The sequence below is a fragment of the Chlorocebus sabaeus genome, chromosome 17, assembly GCF_047675955.1.
Source record: "Chlorocebus sabaeus isolate Y175 chromosome 17, mChlSab1.0.hap1, whole genome shotgun sequence".
NCBI lineage: Eukaryota > Metazoa > Chordata > Mammalia > Primates > Cercopithecidae > Chlorocebus > Chlorocebus sabaeus.
The window spans coordinates 2553051-2573213 of record NC_132920.1 but is presented as its reverse complement, the minus strand read 5'-3'; the positions used below and the strand labels follow the sequence as shown (position 1 = coordinate 2573213).

Genomic DNA, 20163 nt, shown 5'->3' with positions numbered 1-20163 from the left:
AGGATTTCCATTTGTGAGATTGAAGGCATATAAAATACAGGCCTTCAAGTTAAGAATCATCTAAGTAAGACAGCAAAGAAGGCAGAGAAATAACTGCACATACACCTTTCAGAAGAGGTAGCAGAACTTGCGTGCCAAGTCACTACAAAAAAAGCACGTGGTGGTTAGGAAATCAGGACTGAGGGCTTCGCTCCTGTTCCCTCTGCAGCGTGGACGGTGGGGAGCTGTTTGACCGCATCATCGATGAGAACGACAATCTGACGGAACTTGATGCCATCCTGTTCATGAAGCAGATATGTGAGGGCATAAAGCACATGCATCAGATGTACATTCTCCACTTGGACCTGAAGGTAAGGTGTTTTGTATCCTGTGAGATGTTGTATCCTTCCCACCCCTTGCTCAGTGAGTGGGCCCTGTCTGCTCTTCTATGCCAGCTGGGGAAACTGGTACAGGCACTTCAGAAATGAATAAGCATCTGAATTGTTACCCTCATCTCCTTCTCAGCTTCTGTCACTCCCTAATATTTGCATGTTCCATCTTCAGGGGCTAATATTCAGATTCTTGTAATTTGCCTGCGTTAGGGAAATCTATATGGCAATGGTCTCCCTAAAAGTTTAGAATTGAAACAATCACCACCACCACCAGCACTGCAGCGGTAGCCATGTGGTATCCCTCTTGTCAGGACAAGTAGGTGAGGGGATTTTAGCTAATTCAGAATTCCCTAAGTAGCAGCCAACCTTTCCAGGTCTCCAAGAATCGCCAGCAGCTCCTCGAGTCACTCAGGAAGCTCCGGACTTTGGGACTTGTTTTCTGTGGGTTTGCTGCCCCATGGAATAGAATCCTATGGAGAAGGGAGCAGAGGGCAGTCGGAAGGACGGGGCGGAAGTGCTAAGGAGCAGAGAGGGTGGGGTGGGCACCCCACTGCCAATGGTGGAAAGCACACAGAAGCCAAGCCGCCTTTCTTTCTCCTCCTATTGATTGCCCCCTTCCCTCTTTACCGCTCTCATTATGTCTCACTATGAAATTCCTAGAATCGGACTGTACATAGTCTTAGTTACAACCAATAAAAGACCTAGGCCCAATAACCCTGATCAAGTCCCACGTTGGGACTAAGTATCGTAAAGTACATCTTGTGTGGCTTGGTCATTTTCTCATTTCCCTGTTTGCACAGCATGACAGTAAGATAAAATATATATTCTATATAACATCCCATCTATTGCATGTCACCAGGGGTTGCATAGCTAAATAAATTTAGCCTCCTTAAATAGGTTTCCATGGGCCTCTCTTCCTATAACTTGGCTTCCCTCACTGTCTTGATTTATGTGCCTTGCCTTTCCCATTCACTTTTGAGCAGGAGGAGAGCAGGAGGAAGTGGTTTGTAAAATGACAAAGTCAGAGGTTAAAAATCATTAGCAAAACCCTCGCTATGAGCTGAGTTTGATAATGCATGCTTTCATGGAGCATTTTCATTCAATGCAGATATTCTGCAGATATCCCTAAAGGGATTTGATTGGCAACTGGAACTAAGAGCAAACCTATTGTAAGTCAAATGACTCCATATGGGGCTTCATAACATTGATTGAGGACCTGCAGCGGGCAATTTTAGTTATGGCTTGGATGCAAAGATCATAAAAAAGGTGACAGCTGGATGGGTCATTAAGGAGCTGCTTTTCTGAAAGATCCTTGGAAGGAAAAGGGCCAAAAATATTAAGAATGATTGTCACTATGTGGGGGGAGATTATAGGTGACTTACAAACAGTCTGTTTCATATTTTTCTGTTTTGCAAATTTTATCCAATGAACATTCTTTAATTTTATCATCATAAAAAGGCTAACTTTTTGAAATGCCCTCAAAACAGTTTCTCTATATCCTGTCAACTTTTTGATGCCGCAGTACTCCTTCACAATTGGACAGCTTTATACATGATCAATCAGTTATTTAAGCACGAAACCAAATGTTTCACATAACACCCCTTCTCTATAATGACTTTGACTTACAAACATCTGTTTTAGAGATATTTTAGAAAAGGGCTTCCAAAGATATTCTACCCAACCAAATGTACTATTGAATATTGATAAGGAGATGCTGTGTTATTTCATAATGTGTTTCTGAATTTCTGATCTCATTGGAACCTCTTCTCCATCCGGACAGGTTGGGGAGGGGGAGCCTGCTCCCACTAAAGGCTGAGGAATGGGATCCTGGGCATTCGGCTTCTGGGCTGGTGCCCTCCAGCTCATAAAGAGTTGGGACTGAGGGTTCTTAACTCTTTGAAAACTTTTTTTCTCTTTTATAAATGGCCTTGACTTTAAATTAAATCACTTACTTTCCCCAGACCTCCGTTTTTCGACCCCAATAAACATTAGGTGCACTTGTCGGACATTCTGTGAGTACTGAGGCTGCGCTACAACCTACTTGTCTCCCCTACACCCCAAGGCTGTCAGGTTAGCAGGCTAAGGTCTTACCAGGGCCTAGCTCCAAGGGAACACTTAGTCAGGGGATTTAGGCATTGAGACCAAACTCAGCAAAACCTCGGAACTGCCGAGACCGGAGAATGACTGGAGAGAAAAGCCCTCGTCTCCCGTGCGACTTTCTCGTAAGCGCTGAGCAAAGGGAAGCTCTGGAGGCCGGAACGTTCACAGTACAGTGCACGTTCAGTGCGGCTGTTTAAATGGAGCAGGTCAGTTCTCTTGGAACTCATAAATCTTGGGAAAACTATTTCTCCAAGCAGGGGAAATTCATACTCAATAATGTAGAGGGGCAGATGTCGGGTCTGAGCGGGCCTCCACAGTGCATTTGGGAAGGACTGAAGCAGCCTCCTTTTCTTGCTCCCCTCAAGGCCTCTGCCTGAACTCAGGCATTAGGGTGAACGGTGAAGCCCTGGAGCGGACAGGCTGGGTAATACAGGGTTGGCAGGATACCCGCAACCTCATCGACCACATAATTAAAGGAGAAAGTGCCCACACGGACAAGCCCCCCCGCAGTGAAAGGCCTGATATGTTTTTTCTGAGCATCATTGTATTTTTAGTTGTGGTTCAAGGACAATTTGAGTGAATGATGGTTGTTTTCATTGCTAATGTGTCTCTTTCTCCTGGCAGCCTGAGAATATCCTGTGTGTGAATCGGGATGCTAAGCAAATAAAAATTATTGATTTTGGATTGGCCAGAAGGTATGTCTCTTTGGACATAGGTGTACGAACGGAGGTAGGGGACATGATGGGTGCCCTTTCTTTGCAAACATATATCTGATCTGCTCCTTGGTTTCATGATCTCATTTATAATTAATTTAACAAAAATTATTATGTTTGGCCTTAACTTGCTAAATTTGAGACTTGAGTGTTTAGAAGTTTCTATAATGCATGCAGTAAAACTTATAAAAAATTAAAACCTAATACAGTGACGTTTATTAAATTAGAAGCCATTAATGTAGCATTTGCAAGTGTTTGTCCTCATCTTTCGTATTTGTTCCATCTGTACAGAGAAGATTTACTTTAAAAATATTAACAACGTAAGCAAGATTGCAGAGGGTTCTGGCAATGTAAGATTCTTACAAAGAGTTTACGTGGACACGTTAACAATTCAGCACGTCAACGATGTGTATAAAATAGATGTTGTAAATTATTGCAGTACTGTGTTTATTCATTAATACAGGCTTACTCCAGTCATCCCCGTGTCAATGACTGTATCAGGTTTCCTCTTGTCATCTTCTATAATTCAGATGTTCTAATTATTCACAGTGGCTTCTCCCACAACTGGTTCAACCTATTAAGGTTTCCCAGTATGAATTTTGACTTTTAAATTTTCTGGGACCGCCGTACAAGTTTTTGACACTCTTTCTTCATTGTTTGGGTTCCTTTAATGTTTGTTTAGTTGAAGTTTGCTGTAGGGCTGAAGTTATTTTGTCTCATAGACTGCATCATTTCAGTGTTTATGATTTTTGATTGACACTTCCATCCTCCCACTTTGTCTCTTAAATCGCAGATACAAACCCAGAGAGAAGCTGAAGGTGAACTTTGGAACCCCAGAATTTCTCGCCCCTGAAGTTGTTAACTATGACTTTGTTTCCTTTCCAACCGACATGTGGAGTGTGGGGGTCATCGCCTATATGCTGTGAGTAGCTCTCCCCGTCTCTGACCCTTCTCCATCTCCATGCTTATTTTCTGAGGTTTTGCCATTTTAAATAAAAGCCCAAATTGAGGTCCATAAAAAATAAATAACACTGTCCTATCCTCAGTTGCTTTCTAGGTTCTGTTGAATCCTGTGGGTGAAAGGACTGAATTCTTTCCCTGCACATCATTTGGAAAAGTAAATGTGTGTCCTCTTCATTAATCACTGTAACTCCTAGGACACAACCTAAAAACCAAAAAATAATTTAAAGAGCTCACATGGCCCGGCACGGTGGCTCATGCCTGTAATCCCAGCACTTTGGGAGGCTGAAGCAGGCAGATCACGAGGTCAAGAGATCGAGACCATCTTGGCCAACATGGTGAAACCCCGTCTCTACTAAAAATACAAAAATTAGCCAGGTTTGGTGGTGTGCGCCTCTAATCTCAGCTACTTGGGAGGCTGAGGCGGGAGAATCGCTTGAACCCGGGAGGCGGAGGTTGCAGTGAGCCAAGATCACGCCATTGCACTCCAGCCTGGTGACAGAGTGAGACTGCATCTCAAAAGAAAAAAAAAAAAGCTCATATCCTGATCTGCTAAGTGACTCAGGCTAACCCCACCCCTCAGAGATGACATGCCTGGCGTTTGCCATCTGAGCATGTGGTAGCACTTTGCGAGCTGTAAAGTGATTTAAAAAGGAAGCTAATATTCATATTCATATTCTGTTGTTGCTACTGTCTTTATTGCCACAGTTGTTTAATTAGGAGTTGGGTGGAAGTGGCAAGCATTTTCTTGATTGCAATAATATATTATAAAATTATGCTTTGGGATTACATTATTTTCCTTCTCTCACCTTTGAATGGCAGAACCAGAAAAGCAATCTGTATGGAAAGGGGTTGAGGCTGTTTAAAAAATACTCACTCTGGACCCTGTGTCCTCCAGACTTAGCGGTTTGTCCCCTTTCCTGGGTGACAATGATGCTGAGACGCTGAACAACATCCTGGCCTGCAGGTGGGACTTAGAAGATGAAGAATTTCAGGACATCTCAGAGGAGGCCAAGGAGTTCATCTCCAAGCTTCTGATTAAGGAGAAGAGGTAACCCAAGTTCGTCCTGTGCTCTGGCCACAGTAGGGATGATCAGGAAGCAGGACGTACCACCAGGGCTGTTAGAATTTATTCCCTCACTAACATCTGTGATGCTCATGCAAAGTCATAGACAGAATGAAGTTTGATCCTCTTGACCCTCTCTACTGCGATCTGGGACTGCTTTGGTCATGAAGCTACACAAACCTTTCTCCTCCTGCCATTTATCATGCAGCCGTACCAACCATGGGCTCCTGCTGGGCCTCAATTGACTCACTGTGAAAATAAAGGACTTAGGAGAAGTATTTCTAGGATTCCTTTCACCTCTACAAAGCTGTATATGGTTCTGTGTAGCTGAATCTTTAACTACCATTTCATTTGAGAACCTACTATGGGCCAGATCGTGCCAAGTGCTTTGTAGACATTATCTTTTTTAATCACCGCTCCTGCCCGCACCTCCATGAGGCAGAAATCGGGTGGAAGATCCCAGGTGGTTTGCCCATGATCACACCACCAGTAATTGGCAGAACAGAGGCTCAAACAGATAGTTCTCCTTCCCCCACGGCCACACACTTGGCTGTTATCTATTACATGGGCCTCTATTTTCTGTTATGCTAAAACCACATTAATTCAAAATTCAGTGGATGAAAAAGAGTGACACTGGAATATAGGGATTTGCGTTTTAGAGTCAGAGAAGGAGAAGGGCATTGTGATTAACCCATCAAACACTCTGTTTCAGATGGCTTTCTACCTGAGCCATATAGTTATTGAATCTGTTAAGACTTTCAGGACCAACAGCACTTGTCTTACCGTTTTATTAGCTTTATGGCTTTAAAGTCACAATACACATGGCCATGGATCAACAGGTAGGAGGGTGTCACAGGGAGTGGGGAAACAGTGTAGGCAGGGGGTCTGGCACAGAGCCTGGCAAGAGATGCCTTCATTCAAGTGTCGATCACCTACTGTGTGCCAGGAAATGTGTCATGTGTTAAGAATAGATGCACATCCAGTCCCTACCTACAGTAACTCACCATCTAATAAAAAGGATAGGTATTTTTTTAAAAGATGTAATAAAATGTGGTTAACACAAAGATAAGGCCAGAACTGAGTCCCTAGAGAATGAATAGAGCCTAGCCAGGCTAGGAGTATCAGTCAGACAAGAGGGACAATTCACAAATAGTGGATTAATAATAATAATAACCTTGATGGAAAGGCACAATAACAGCCAGGGTTATTATTATTAGCACATTACCCTTCCCAAGGCAGTGAACAGATGGAAACTGTCAACGCTTTCAAATCTTCGGAGGACGAGAAATCCACATTTACTGCGAACTGTTTTACACATGTACTTTTGTGTGTTATCTTATTTGGCTTCTGGATAATCCTGTGGTCTGTGGAGACCATCATTTTACAGATGGGGAAACTGAGGCTGAGAGCAGTGCTACACTCACATGGCCAGCTCAGAGCAGATGCAGAGGTGGACCCAGTGGGCTCCAGTGCTGCTCACTCCTTCAGTCTGAGGGCTTCATGAATGCCCAAGGAGCATCAGATACCCATCTGGGCCGATGGCAACAAGCTTAGAATTCCAGTCAATGCTTGGATGAAACTAAAGCCAAAAGCCAAACACCACTATCATAGAATAAATTTCTGGGGTACAAAAATAAACTTGAAATGTTATTAAAAGTTTAATTATTAGTACAATGTTATTGTTAACTTTTTAATAGCCAGATTTAAGAAGTTCGACCCTAGAGTGCAGAATCATCATTTTTCACCTTGGTCAGTCATTGGAAGGCTCTGGAGATCCAGTGCTGAAAATGTATGACACTAAGCAGAACCACACTTTCAACTGAGGTTGGTGGAAGTCAAGAGATTTTTAAAAATTACCTCTGCCTGTTTTTGGCACTATAATGGTGATGTTGTCACCAAGTTCATTGACTGTAATAAACTTATCTCTTTTTCAAATCTTATACTTAAATATTTTGGTATCTGATGAAGCGATTGCATTGAAGCAATCCTACACACTGAAGCTTCATTAATGCTTGGAACTACCTCTTTGACTTCAGACTGTTGCATTCACTTACAGATTTTTTTTTTTTTTTTTTTTTTTTTTTGAGACGGAATCTTGCACTGTCGCCTAGGCTGGAGTGTAATGGCACGATCTTGGCTCACTGCAACCTCCACCTCCTGGGTTCACGTGATCTCCCGCCTCAGCCTCCTGAGTAGCTGGGATTACAGGTGTGCCCCACCACACCCAGCTGATTTTTTGTATTTTTAATAGAGATGGGGTTTCACTATGTTGGCCAGACTGGTCTTGAATTCCTGACTTCATGATCCGCCCGCCTCAGCCTCCCAAAGTGCTGGGATTACAGGTGTGAGCCATTGCGCCTGGCCTACAGTTTTTATTTTGAAAGGTTATTTGTTTTAATGTGATAAATCTTAGCACATGAAACAAATTTATAGAACTTAGAATTCGAATATAGTAAATCTATATTATTCTTCTTCGTATTATTTCCCAAAATTGTATAAACCTTTGCTAGCTCCAAAAGGATATTGTTTCTTTGTAAAAGTATCTAATAGTCCCTCTCTTAATAATTACATTGACTCTATTTCCCTACCTATTTAACTCAAAACTTCTTAATTCAAAAGTTAGTAATATTAATTATTCAAAAGTTTTAATACATAAACTGCTTTGGCAATCATCAAGAATCATTGTAGCATTTTGCTCTTATAATAATATATATTTATTTTTCAACTGACTGATAGGAATCCACTTTACTAAGTTCAGATGTTATACTACAGAAATGGTTACTTATATTTGAAAGTAAGTGTTCAGTTATTAACAAGGATTTTTATTATTTGTCTTGTTTGTCTTTACTAATGTTTTCCTGATTGGATTTGATAGTCACCTATGCCATCACTGATAGCACACAATTCAAGAGAAGGCAGAACTGACCATGAGCTTGACATTCGGCCATCTGGTCTCCCAAAGGCAGAGGCTGGAGCTGAAATTGAACAGCAGATGCAGACCTTCTTTGGTGTGTTTCTGTTAATCACCTTCTGAATTTCCCTCTAGTTGGCGAATAAGTGCAAGCGAAGCGCTCAAGCACCCCTGGCTGTCAGACCACAAGCTCCACTCCAGACTCAATGCCCAGGTGACCACGGCTTCTTACTCTTCCTCTTTTCCTCCTGTCTGCCTGTCTTTTGCAGATCAGATGCTAGAGTCAACTTAACCTTAAATAAGGTTCTTTCTCATTCCTTTTCTCACGGACTACAAATCTTGTGTGCGTATTAAATTACCTAAAATGCATTTTTTAAAAAAATTATTTATTTATTTATTTTTATTTATTTATTTATTTTGAGGCAGAGTTTCACTCTTGTTGCCCAAACTGGAGTGCAATGGTGCGATCTCAGCTCACTGCCACCTCCACCTCCCGGGTTCAAGTGATTCTCCTGCCGCAGCCTCCCAAGCAGCTGGGATTACTGGTGTACACCACCATGCCCGGCTAAGTTTGTAATTTTAGTAAAGACAGAGTTTCACCATGTTGGTCAGGCTGGTCTCAAACCCCGACCTCGTGATCCACCCACCTCAGCCTCCCATAGTGCTGGGATTACAGGCGTGAGCCACTGCACCTGGCCTTAAAATGCTTTTTTGGGCAGTTTGCATTTTAAAAATAATGTATTTGTTGTTTAATAGAGTATTTTCAGCACAACTGTTTATTATTAAATTGTTGTATCCATTATAAAATGAATTAATTCATTGTCTTATGTGCACATACATACAGACATATAACCTATAAACATATAAAGTTCTGGAGAATATATAGTAATATTCATTCAGGAGAAGTATGCCTCCTTAAAACAGAATTCAGAATTCTAAATTGTGTGCTCACCTGGCTTGGTCTGCTCTGGGCACTGAATCTAATTATTAGCTAACTCAAATCTATTAGAATTATCTAATACTCAGCTTGGTCCAGATATCTATACACGTCTTTGTGTAGGAGACTCTTAGACTACAGACTGAGTATGGTGAATAGCCTAGCCCGCTCTCTGTAATAACTTCTTACAATGAAATCTTCATCTACTCTCATCGCCTTAATTACCAGATGTTCATATTCCAACTTCCTCATCTGCCTCTTTGGCAAAGATATCTTTCCTAAGCTGCAGAACCATATGTCCATCTGTGTACTAGATGTTTCCACCTGGATCTTCCCACCCCTAAACTAATCTCATCTCCCTGCACCTCGCCTCACCATCAGCGATCCTCCTAGGGAAGGATGCCCTGGAGCGGCCTCAGCCAGCCCCCGTGTATCTTGTTTGTTTCCTTCCTCTCCCTCAATCCCCCATCTCATGTTTAATTTACCTCTATGTTCTGTACATGATATCCCCTAATTACCCCTGGAACCTGTGTATTTCTCTCCATTCCCATGGTTACCGTGGCCTGGGACATGCCTCCCTGAATGACTGCAGCCTCCTGACTGGCTACTTGGCCTCCTTCATGTTGTCTCCATCCAAATGATTGTGGATTATATAATTAACACAGAAACAGATGTGCAATGCCCAAGTAACTTTACTGAACATCCAGGATGTTCAATTGGCAAGATGCACATACAGGCAAGACACCATGCAAACCTTTGGGCCCACCAGGGATCTGTCTGACGTGCCCATCTGTTAGGGTGGCTGGTGCCCTGCCCTGGTATAGCATGGGTTTGATACGTTTTTGTTTCTTCCACCTTTGCTCCTCATCCTCTCCATTTCCTGAGGTTTTTGGAATGGAACTTTTTCACTGACCAACAAACCTTGGAATGACTATGCCTTTGGTACTCACTTTTTCCACATCCAGTTTTTATTGAAATTAACTTTACTTCTAAATTCAGCATCGGCACTAAGTTTTATTTGTGTCTGAATATACCTTTCCTTGATAATTGGTACTGATGTCAAGTAAAAATAGACTTATTACCTAGTGGGTACCTCATCCAGACTACATAAACTGCTTATTAGGGTTACCAACCTATTTTGAGCCAATTTTCCACCAATGTATTTTTATCCAAGCTTATTGGTGTCCAAATACACTTTGACATGGTAGGATAGTATAGAAACCACAGCAGATAATTAATGACATTGTACAGTTTAAAAAGTTTAAGAATATTTTTTAAACCATGTAACAACAAGTAAAATCACCTTTTGTATCCATCCATCTACTGGTACCTGAGGTGAATAGATAGTTCAAGAGTGATGATGGTTTTTTTCTTTTTTTAATGAAAAACAAATGCCATTTTATAAATCTAGTTATTACAGTTATAATTATACAGCATTGTGGAGGCACCCTTCTAACTGCTTTAAGAAAAATACCTCCCTCACTCCTCATAGCAACCCATGAAACAGGCACATTAGTGTCTGTAGCTGAGAACACTCAGGACAGGGCTGAGCTCTGGAGTCCGGACAGAGCCTCACTGCTCTGCTCTCCTGCTGCTGATGGGCTGCTGGGTACCGGGGACCTGAGCGATGCTTCCAGAACCTTTCCTGTACCATACGGTTTTAGTGTTACTCAAAGTCAATATTCAAACTTAGTATATCTTACTTTTCAAGGAAATATTGAGACTAAAGTTTCCCAGAAGGCTTATTTTTAGAATAATCTTGGTTTTACAAAATCAGAATTTACCTTTAAGTTGAAAATTTAATTCTGATCCAAAACTGTTTACCATTTCAACCTAAATTCTATTGTTAAGTCTTTCGTGTATTTTTATTTGTCTCTTTTGCTTCGAGCTTAAAAGCACTTGCTATTTTGTAACCACTTGAGTAGCATATTGACTGTCACTAAATTTAAGATGGATTTTTTTTCTTAGAAGTTAACATCCGAGAGTTCTCTGCCCTCTGTATTATGCTCAAGGTGACATGCGATGACTCCCAGCCTTTCTTACATCCCCAACCATCTGTGTGTAACCTGTTTCCATCAGAAGCCGCTCTCAGCTGGGGTGGGGCAAAGCACTCCCAAACTAGGAATCTACTAGAACTCAGCACCTGCTGCAGAATTAGCCAGGGTTCTGGGGCCAGAGGAAGGAACATGACACGAATTTGACATGGTTTCTTTCCCCCAGAGCTAAGAAGCCTCTGAGCCTTCCTTCCCATTCTCAGTGTTGTGACCTTGGCTCATGCCCTTTCAGTGAACTAATAAAACAACCTGTGAACTGATATCCAACCTCTACTCACCCTCTTCCCTAATCTATCAAATCATTAGTTCCTTAATTACAGCTCAGACCTTGATTGAAAAAATCTTCACACGTTTCCCATGGTCCACACCAGACCCAACCCAGTTGCAGTCAGGGCCTGCTCCAGGACGCCCCCAGCTCTTATTTTGAGCCTTGTCTCCACTGCTGCCTCCAGAGCAGCCCACAAGTCAGTACTTGTCTAAGGCCTGTATTAAATGCCCCGGCTTTTCTCAGTCCTTAAACTGGACTCTTTCTCTGTGTTCTTGAATCTCTTTGTGGAATTCACATTATCGTTGTCTACTCAATTTGAAAACTTTTGGAAGAAGCTGTTCCTGTGTCTGACTCATCTTTGCAGTCATCGTATCCTCAGTATCGCAAGTGACAGGGCACTCTTGTGCTATATCAGCGTGAGTTTTGGCAAAACACACCTGAGTGTGATGAGGTGCTGAGCTATTTGGCCCTGACTCTGTGTGAGAAGGAAGGGTCGTGTGACGGGCCTCAGGAGAGACTGGACTCTGAGATGGACTCCGAGGTTGGCCAGGGTGTCTGTCAGGGGGTTGTCAGGAATGTAAGCTTCAAGAATCTCTCTTGAAGAGCACCTTCTACTCAGTAGCAAGTGACTGTCTTTTCACGTGTGCTCGTAAGTCAGGGCCTGATGGAAACAGTCCTAATCCTTCCCACATGCCTTCTGCTTTCCCTAGAAGAAGAAGAAGAATCGTGGCTCTGATGCCCAGGACTTTGTGACCAAATAGTCTACAGGAGGCACCCATTTGAAAGGTTAGTCTTGGGTCTCCTCAAGAGGTGTCTGTGAAGGCCTTAAGAGACAGGAATAAGAAAGAAATGGAACATTTGCTCACAGACTGTGCGGGAAGAAGAGCCGCGTTTTGGCTGGCGTGGAGGGCCCTGAAATCAGAATGCTGTGTTTGCACCCTGGCTCTGCTGTTTCTTACTGGAGGAAGTTCAGTGCCTGACTTGCGGGTTGGGGAGAGTCTCACTTCCTAAGCTTGTTGAGTGGCTCCCATGAGAGCATCCAAGCAAAGCCCCGAAACCAGGGCCTGGTGTGTAGGAGGGATCAATAACCAGCTCAGGGGGTGCTGGTAACCGTCTGGGGGTAGTCCTTAGACAATGTGTGAGATCAGAGGAAGTGACACCCTCTTTTGTACAGATGGGGAAATTGCATCTCAGAGACTCAGAGGCTAAATAACACCCCCACGGCCATGCAGCTTGTAAAGGGTGGAGTGTGGTTCCCTTGGGTGTTTCTGAAGCTGACGCCCACGTTTTTTAATCCCCTGAGCTGCTTCCTGATCTTGGCCTGCTCTACGAGCCCAAAGAATACCACCTCCTACACACCCAGACACATGTGGACCTCCACCTAGCTCAGGTGTTTTTGGAGTCATTGAGAGATGGGTTTACACATGAATACCTTCTTTGATATCAATAATCTAGCCCAATGTAGCCCTAAAGGAGAAGACTAAGAGGCACATGTACTTACGAAGGACTCTAAGAAAACCCAACATTCATGTCCTTGCCGGGGGCCTGGACCCTGCAGCGAGTCAGCTCCCTAATCTTGGGCGGGGAGTCCACAGCCATTTTTTCAGCTCCATGCATGGAACTGCACACGGCTGATGACTTGTGAGTTCTTGCTGCTCACTGTGTTTTTTTTTTTGTTGTTGTTTGTTTGTTTTTTGAGATGGAGTCTTGCTCTGTCACCCAGGCTGGAGTGCAATGGTGCTATCTTGGCTCACTGCAACCCCCACCTCCCAGGTTCCAGCGATTCTCCTGCCTCAGCATCCTGAGTAGCTGAGATTACAGGCACCTGCCACCACGCCTGGCTAAGTTTTGTATTTTTAGTAGAGACGGAGTTTCACCATGTTAGCCAGGCCAGTCTCAAACTCCTGACCTTAGGTGATCCACCCGCCTCCGCCTCCCAGAGTGCTGGGATTACAGGGTGAGCCACGGGGCCCGGCCTGGTCTTCATCCTTTCTTCTGATAGGTCTGTGTCTGGGCCTGAGGTTTCTGCCCAGGCAAAAAAATCAAACCTTTTTGATTGTACACATTCTTGTAAGCTGCCTTGAATTTCTGTAGAATAAGATGGGGTAGAAATGATCAGTACCTCATAGTAAAGGCCACGCATCAGTACTAGGAAAACACTTGGCCTTTGGAGGAAAGGAAGCTTACATATGCCCCTGTCACTTATTTAGAAATCCACAAAAAGTGAACAGGAAGGCTTGTGCATTCTATTTACAAAGACCATTCTTCTTTGTCAAAAACAGCAAGGACATGAAAGTCTCGATAAAGTAGGGGAGAGTTTTGTTTCTTGTGAGGACAACCTGGCGCAAGAAAGGACCCTCGTGCCCCCAGGCCTAGGTTATGGCCCTCGGCGAGGTGCCCCAGCCCTGCTCCGTGAGTGCCTGGATCCACAGACAACCAGGCTGTGTCTGCTCCTTCTCCCCGCCCCGCCTTCACCCTCTCCCCCAGAAGCAGTTTTGTCCCTAGCGACCACAAACCCCAAGGGTTTGCCACAAACCACCTTCCCACCATAAGGACTGGAGCCACTTTGGAGGCCTGATGGGAATGAATTCACTGGGTGACAGGGTTGCATTCCAAGGCGGGCCTGCTGCCAGGGTCTGGCGGGGGAAGAATGAGGAGGAAATGGTGATGGGAGGGGGTAGAGTCCTTCCACACAGACATGGGTGCTTTGAACCCGATGTGATGGAAGACAACAGCAGCCTATGAAGTGATGGCCATGCAGAGGACGAAGACAGCACATTTGGGCTGGCCACGCTGGGACAGTTGGGCACAGCCTCTGCTGGAACTGCTTGAGGAAGCCTGCTGACGGTCATGGAGCCGGCTGCCTTCCTTTCCTGCACTCTTCAGCCCCCTTGGCCTCAGAAATTCACCTGAGTCACACCACAGGCCAAGGAAGAATCATTTCAGATACACACGATTTGGATACTTCCTAGGCTGGGGTGCAGTGTCGTCAGCATAGCTCACTGCAGCCCCAAACTCCTGGACCCAAGCGATCCTCCTACCTCAGCCTCCCAAGTAGCTGTGAGAAAAGGCATGCACCACCACGTCTGGCTAATTTTTAAGTTTTTTGTAGAGGTGGGGTCTCACTATGTTGCCCAGGCTGGCCTTGAACTTCTGAGCTCAAGTGATCCTCCTGCCTCTGTCTCCCAAAGCACTGAGATTACAGGAATAAGAGCCACCATGTCCCGCCTACCTTCCTACTTTAAATAAATAAATAAATAAATAAAACTTAATGTAAGATTTTAACTCTGGGAGCAGCCTCATTTGAGAAGTTAGAGAAAAAAAAAGATTATTCTTCACAATAATATTCCCCGTCAGGATGAGATGGGTTTATGGCAGGATGTATTATGACGGAAACCAAATTTGAGATAATATTGATTTTAAAAATCTGGTGGTTGAAGATTATTCCTGTGGAAAAAGAAAAAGTTCCAGGCCGATAAATAAGGCGTAATTCACAATGTCAACCGAGGCATATACATCTCCTGCAATTTGTCAGACGAAATATTCCCAAAATCAACCTGGTGGCATTTTGTTTCTGGTTACCTCTGTCGTATCTTTTGCCAACTTATGGGATATAAATTTAGGGTACTCCTCAGATCCACAGGAATGATGGCAGGTAGCCGTGTGCGGGCCCCAGGTCAGACGTGGTCATAAAGCACATGGAAATGTCCCCACACCTGAGGCCACATTCTCACTTTGATGCTGGGATCAAGCTGACCAGATGGATGGAGTGGCTGTACTTCAGGTGAAACAAAGAGGCCTTGTGTTTCAATATTGCAAATAGTCCTAAAATATCTTGCACAAATTTACCCATGTAACAAACCTGCACACGTACCCCTTGAACCTAAAATACAAGTTGGAAAGAAAAAAAAATATCTTGCACAAACTAAAAATTAAAAAGCCCAGCTCTGGTAAGTGGTGGCATCCATCAAGAGGTTTCTTTTTTTTCCCCGCTCACATACACACATACGTTATTAAAAAAAATCATCTGTGGTTTTCCTAAGGGGTACAACCAACTAATTATAATTTTAAAAGCCCTGCTGAATTAACAAGATTCATATTTTGTTTGCTTTGCAGGAAAACTGCTGCGGTTGCTGCTGCTACGAGAAAATTTTTTGAAAAATCAGCAGTTCTGATGCCTTGACCCTTATGATGATTGGCAGTCTTAGCAGGGGGAGCCCTCGACCCTGAATTTGAACTTGAACTGGAGTGCCTCTGCTGCGTTCAGAGGATGCCCAGCGCTGCGGTCTGCTCTCAGGGCACAGACACATCTCTGCACCCGGTGGTAGTGACGTTGGGAAGATGTTCCCTGCCATCTTGAGAGTTTTTACTTCTAAAAAATTTTTTTTGATCTTAGTCACTGGGGGAGGGGCGCATTGTGTCTGCTATTTCTCAGATGACTACAGCCATGACACTTGAGATGTACCAGAGATTTTAAAACTGGAGGATGCATTTGGAGGGAGGAAGCTACTTCTAGCCATTAGACTATGCCTTTTGAAGGGGCAATTAGATGGCCAGAAAGAATTCTAACTCCCATGCACCCTTGAAGACTTAGTTTCTCAGACTCTGTCATTTTGTCTACGGTCACATGACTACAATGGATAAATAATTTGCTTGCTGGAACAGAAGCCGTCTTTGAATTCCCCAACAAGAGGCATCAGCCACTGTGTCTTTCATTTATTCTTAATTGTCCCCAAAGCGCGTTTTCTTCCAAGTAGCTGATTCTGTTTTTCACATCTATACTCCCTGCACCCTTCTGACTGACAGTTCATCCCCACAAAACACATTGGTTTTGAGAGGTGATGCAAAAAGTATCTGTTTATGGTTGGTCTTTGAAATTCTGACCTTTGGAATAATGTCAACAGTCACAAGAGGTTTCCTCAAGCCCCAGTTGTCAACGAAAAGAGACAGATCTGCACCTCCTGGAGCAAGACAGCACTGAGCTTTTAATGTTGAAGTGACTTGGGAAGTAACCTTCAAGCTTCTGGGTAAACACAAACAAACATTGACAAAGACCAAGTCCAGTCTCTCGCCCTGCTGTCTCACGGGATTCAGTGGGGGTAAAGAAATCGCAGTCGGGCACCAGAGGTGACGGCAACTCTGCGAGTTCACCTGCCGGACGTGAGAACGTTGGAATGTTCCAGTTGGAAGGTTCCTATGCCTAGCCCATGTGCCATTTCACAGCAGATATGTTAGAAGGGAAATGGTCCTGCTGTAGATAGTTATGGGGCCCAGAAAGGCACTGGGCTTTAAAGAGCAAAACGACTGTGTCGTTTCCACATGAGGGAGAGGCAAGGAAAAGCCCCACAAAATTCCCATTACCCGCTCAACTCCAAGCTCACCACCCAGCTTCATGAACTTTCCTCACATTTTCCATTTCCAAATAACTGTTGCGTTGAATCAGCTGTGTTAATGCCTTTATTCTTTGCGTTTTGTTTGTTTGTTTGTTTTTGTTTTGACGGAGTCTTGCTCTGTCGTGAGGCTGGAGTGCAGTGGCACCATCTCAGTTCACTGCAACCTCCGCCTCCCCAGTTCAAGCGATTCTCCTGCAGCCTCCCGAGTAGCTGGGATTACAGGCGCGTGCCAGCACGCGTGGCTGATTTTTGTATTTTTCGTAGACATGGGGTTTCACCATGTTGGCCAGGATGGTCTCAATCTCTTGACCTTGTGATCCGCCCGCCTCGGCCTCCCAAAGTGCTGGGATCACAGGCGTGAGCCACCGTGCCCAGCCAATGCCTTTGTTTTTATTCATCTGTCCTTCTAAGCTCCTGTTGTCACAATAGCAATGAAAGGTATAAGAATTACTTGGCAGCCTCTTCAGGGATGGCCATTTCACTTTGCATCAGCTTTCCCCCATTATGTCTCCGATCCACCTAAGGAATCCTTCCTTACAGCATGCCATGAATGTATGCAGCATCCTTGCTCTCATCTTTAAGGTAAGGAGGAAGTAGAGATAGCAGGAAATGTGTGATTTGGTGAAGGCCACATGCAAATTTTGTGGTCGTGCTAGTTATAAAACTGACTCCTTTCTAGCCTTTGCTCTTATATTATGATGCATTTCTTTTTCTCCTTTGGCCTTGCATTTATCCAAGTTTGGTTTCTTATGTTCCTGTTATGTGACTATGCTTCAAATGTTTAATTTAGTTTCCTTAAAACACACACACACACACACACACACAAAACCTTGTGACTGGAGTGTTATATTACTATGCTATCTTTAGCTGATGCTATTCATTGAGGCTGGAAAAATACAAGCCAGTGCTTGCATTAATACTTAGTTAGACCACAGAGAGCTGGCATTCACTCAAGTGCTAAACAGGACACGAGGGTCTGATTTGAAGCCCCTTGTGGCAGGGCGTTTTCTGTCCTGTGGTGTGCATTCTCTACCAAATCGAGCATGAGATCTTTTGCACGACATGCAATTTGCATCCACCTTCCCTTCTGACTCACGTTGGCAGATAAACTGTCCCCAGACCCTGCCACACACGGAAGAGACAGCTCAGGCCAAATACAGGCATGATTTCTTTGCCAAGTTAATCCACGGATGACCCTGCAGTGAGTGGGTGTGATTTTTGTTTTGTTTTGAGGTTTAGAAAGGAGACTCTACTTTGAAAACGGATCTTGTTTGATTCTGTAGTTAAATTTCCACATTTGGAATGGGACGGCATCTCCATGCCAGCAGGGTGCCTTTTAAATGAGTGCTGAGGGTAGTTTGCATTGCAGAGTTGATGATTACAGTCTAGAGTTACTTGAAATGGGAGATTATCAGTCTGGTGTTCATCCCGCCCCTGCTCCATGTCCTTGTGTGGCTGCTCCAGCAAGAGCTGGTAACTAGGTAGACTGCTGCTCTAATGGGAAAAGGGGGCTTTGCAAAGCCGAGGAATCAAGCCAGATGCGAGCATGGACGTAGAAAAGCTGAGTCTGAGTAGGCCAGGGCTATGGAGATCAGTTTTTCCAGCAGGTCATTAGGATTTGGGAGGCTGTATTTCTCCTCCACCCTCTTAATGGATGCTATGGCTTTGCTCACTCACTAGGCAGTTCCCACTTTCTTTAGCAAATGGAGGAAATTAAGCACCATGTGGCACTTCCCACTGCCTGGAGAGAAATAAACCTCGCAAATTATTAAGGAGAAGGCATGCCACATTGGTAATTTGGAAGACACCAACACTTACCCAGAATCTGTTGCTATTTAAAAATCACGGCGAGGAGGGCACATGTCCACATTTGTTACATTAGAAACTTTGGAAGAGACTCACCTGAACTAACTTGGGGAAACAGTTTCTAGGTTGAAGCTGGTAATACTTATGTCTGTTGAGTGCCATAAGTTTATTTTCAGTTATTTTGTCTAACTCGATGTTAATTTGCGTTCTTTCCTCAAAAATGTAAGTAGGCATGTGGCCATTGTTGTGGCTTGCTTTGATGTATGTTTGGAAAGATGTGTGAATACTTAATTTTTATCCATTTTGTGGAAATTAGCTTAGCAATTTTTTTCTCTTTTAAGAATCAAAATATGGATTTGATACTAGGAACACAATTTGCTCTTTATTTCATTCCTTTTTTGTCCCTTCTGCTTCCTCTGCCCCTCCCCCAGCCACCCAGCACGGGGTGCCAGTGCGCATGTGTGTGCTGAGGGCCAAATGACAGAACCCCGCTTGAAAATCCACTTGTAAAAGCACAAGTGAGAGGCAGCATCAGGCCCCCGGAGGGCTGTGGTCCTCGGACTCGGTTCCCTCCTGTCCCCTGGCCTTCCTGTCGTCCCTGTGCGCGGCGGCATCACCACAGCCCACTTCTCAATGTCCGCAAAGCTTCGCCTTTGCTTCTGCACTCTCTTTTACATTTTTTTACTTCTTTCCTTTTTCTTAAGTTAGAATCCAAGTTTGTCTTCTTATCCGTCACCGCGCTCCCTGAAAGCCTTTTTGAGATTAAGAAATTTTCTTACCAGGAGGCGACTTTCCATCTATCCTAAAGGGAAGTGGGTGCTGGGGTTATTAGATGCTGGGTTCCTGGAGTAAGATGACTTCCTTACACAGCTTGGAGTCTGCAGTTTTCAGTTAGAAGTGTTCTGTATTCCTTTTTGCGCCATTTTAGTGGGCTGTGCTTTGTGTAAGTGGTCTTTCTATGGGCAGTTTCACCTTCCATGAAGGCTTATAACTCAACCACTGCTGCCCATTCAGAAGAGCAGAGAGCATCTGCTGTGTGGGCGTTCATATGTTACCTAATGTGTGTTTTGCTGTTGTCTCAGCTGATGGATGTCAGTGAGTCCTTCTGACTAGGTTTATTGGTGTGGATAAGAAATTTAAAAAAAGGATTCATAACGTGGTGATTGTGTCTATCATGTACATTTTAAATTTCTGAACATAGTTTCATTTGGCTGTTTTTCTTTGCTTTATAAGGATGTATAACAATCATGTATGTGTATTATATTGAAGAATAAACATGGACCTTATTTATCTTTTGATTAATGGGCTCAGTCATTCAAAGACATTGTATTAGTCCATTCTTGCATTGCTATAAAGAACTACCTGAGATTGGGTAATTTATGAAGAAAAGAGGTTTTATCAGCTCATGGTTCTGCCAGCTGTGGAGGCTTCTGCTTCTGAGGAGGCCTCAGGAAACTTACAACTCCACAGAAGAAGGTGAAGGGGAAGCAGGCACAGTCTTCACACGGCCAGAGCAGGGGAGAGAGAGCGAGAGAGAGCGAGGGGGGAGGTGCTACACACTTTCAGACCACCAGATCTCGTGAG

The 20163-nt window shown here is 43.9% G+C and overlaps 1 protein-coding gene across 1 annotated transcript in view; it reads left to right on the top strand.

Annotated features, from left to right (window-relative positions):
• MYLK4 (myosin light chain kinase family member 4) overlaps window positions 1-19810 on the top strand; it is an 89726-nt gene extending 69916 nt beyond the window's left edge. Inside the window, exons 7-13 of the mRNA XM_073005615.1 lie at window positions 209-350; window positions 3096-3166; window positions 3978-4106; window positions 5043-5195; window positions 8257-8335; window positions 12091-12166; window positions 15497-19810. Of these exons, the coding sequence (XP_072861716.1) occupies window positions 209-350; window positions 3096-3166; window positions 3978-4106; window positions 5043-5195; window positions 8257-8335; window positions 12091-12141 (625 nt within the window). The 3' untranslated portion in view covers window positions 12142-12166; window positions 15497-19810. The remainder of the gene's footprint in view (window positions 1-208; window positions 351-3095; window positions 3167-3977; window positions 4107-5042; window positions 5196-8256; window positions 8336-12090; window positions 12167-15496) is intronic.
• Window positions 19811-20163: the final 353 nt, after the last annotated feature.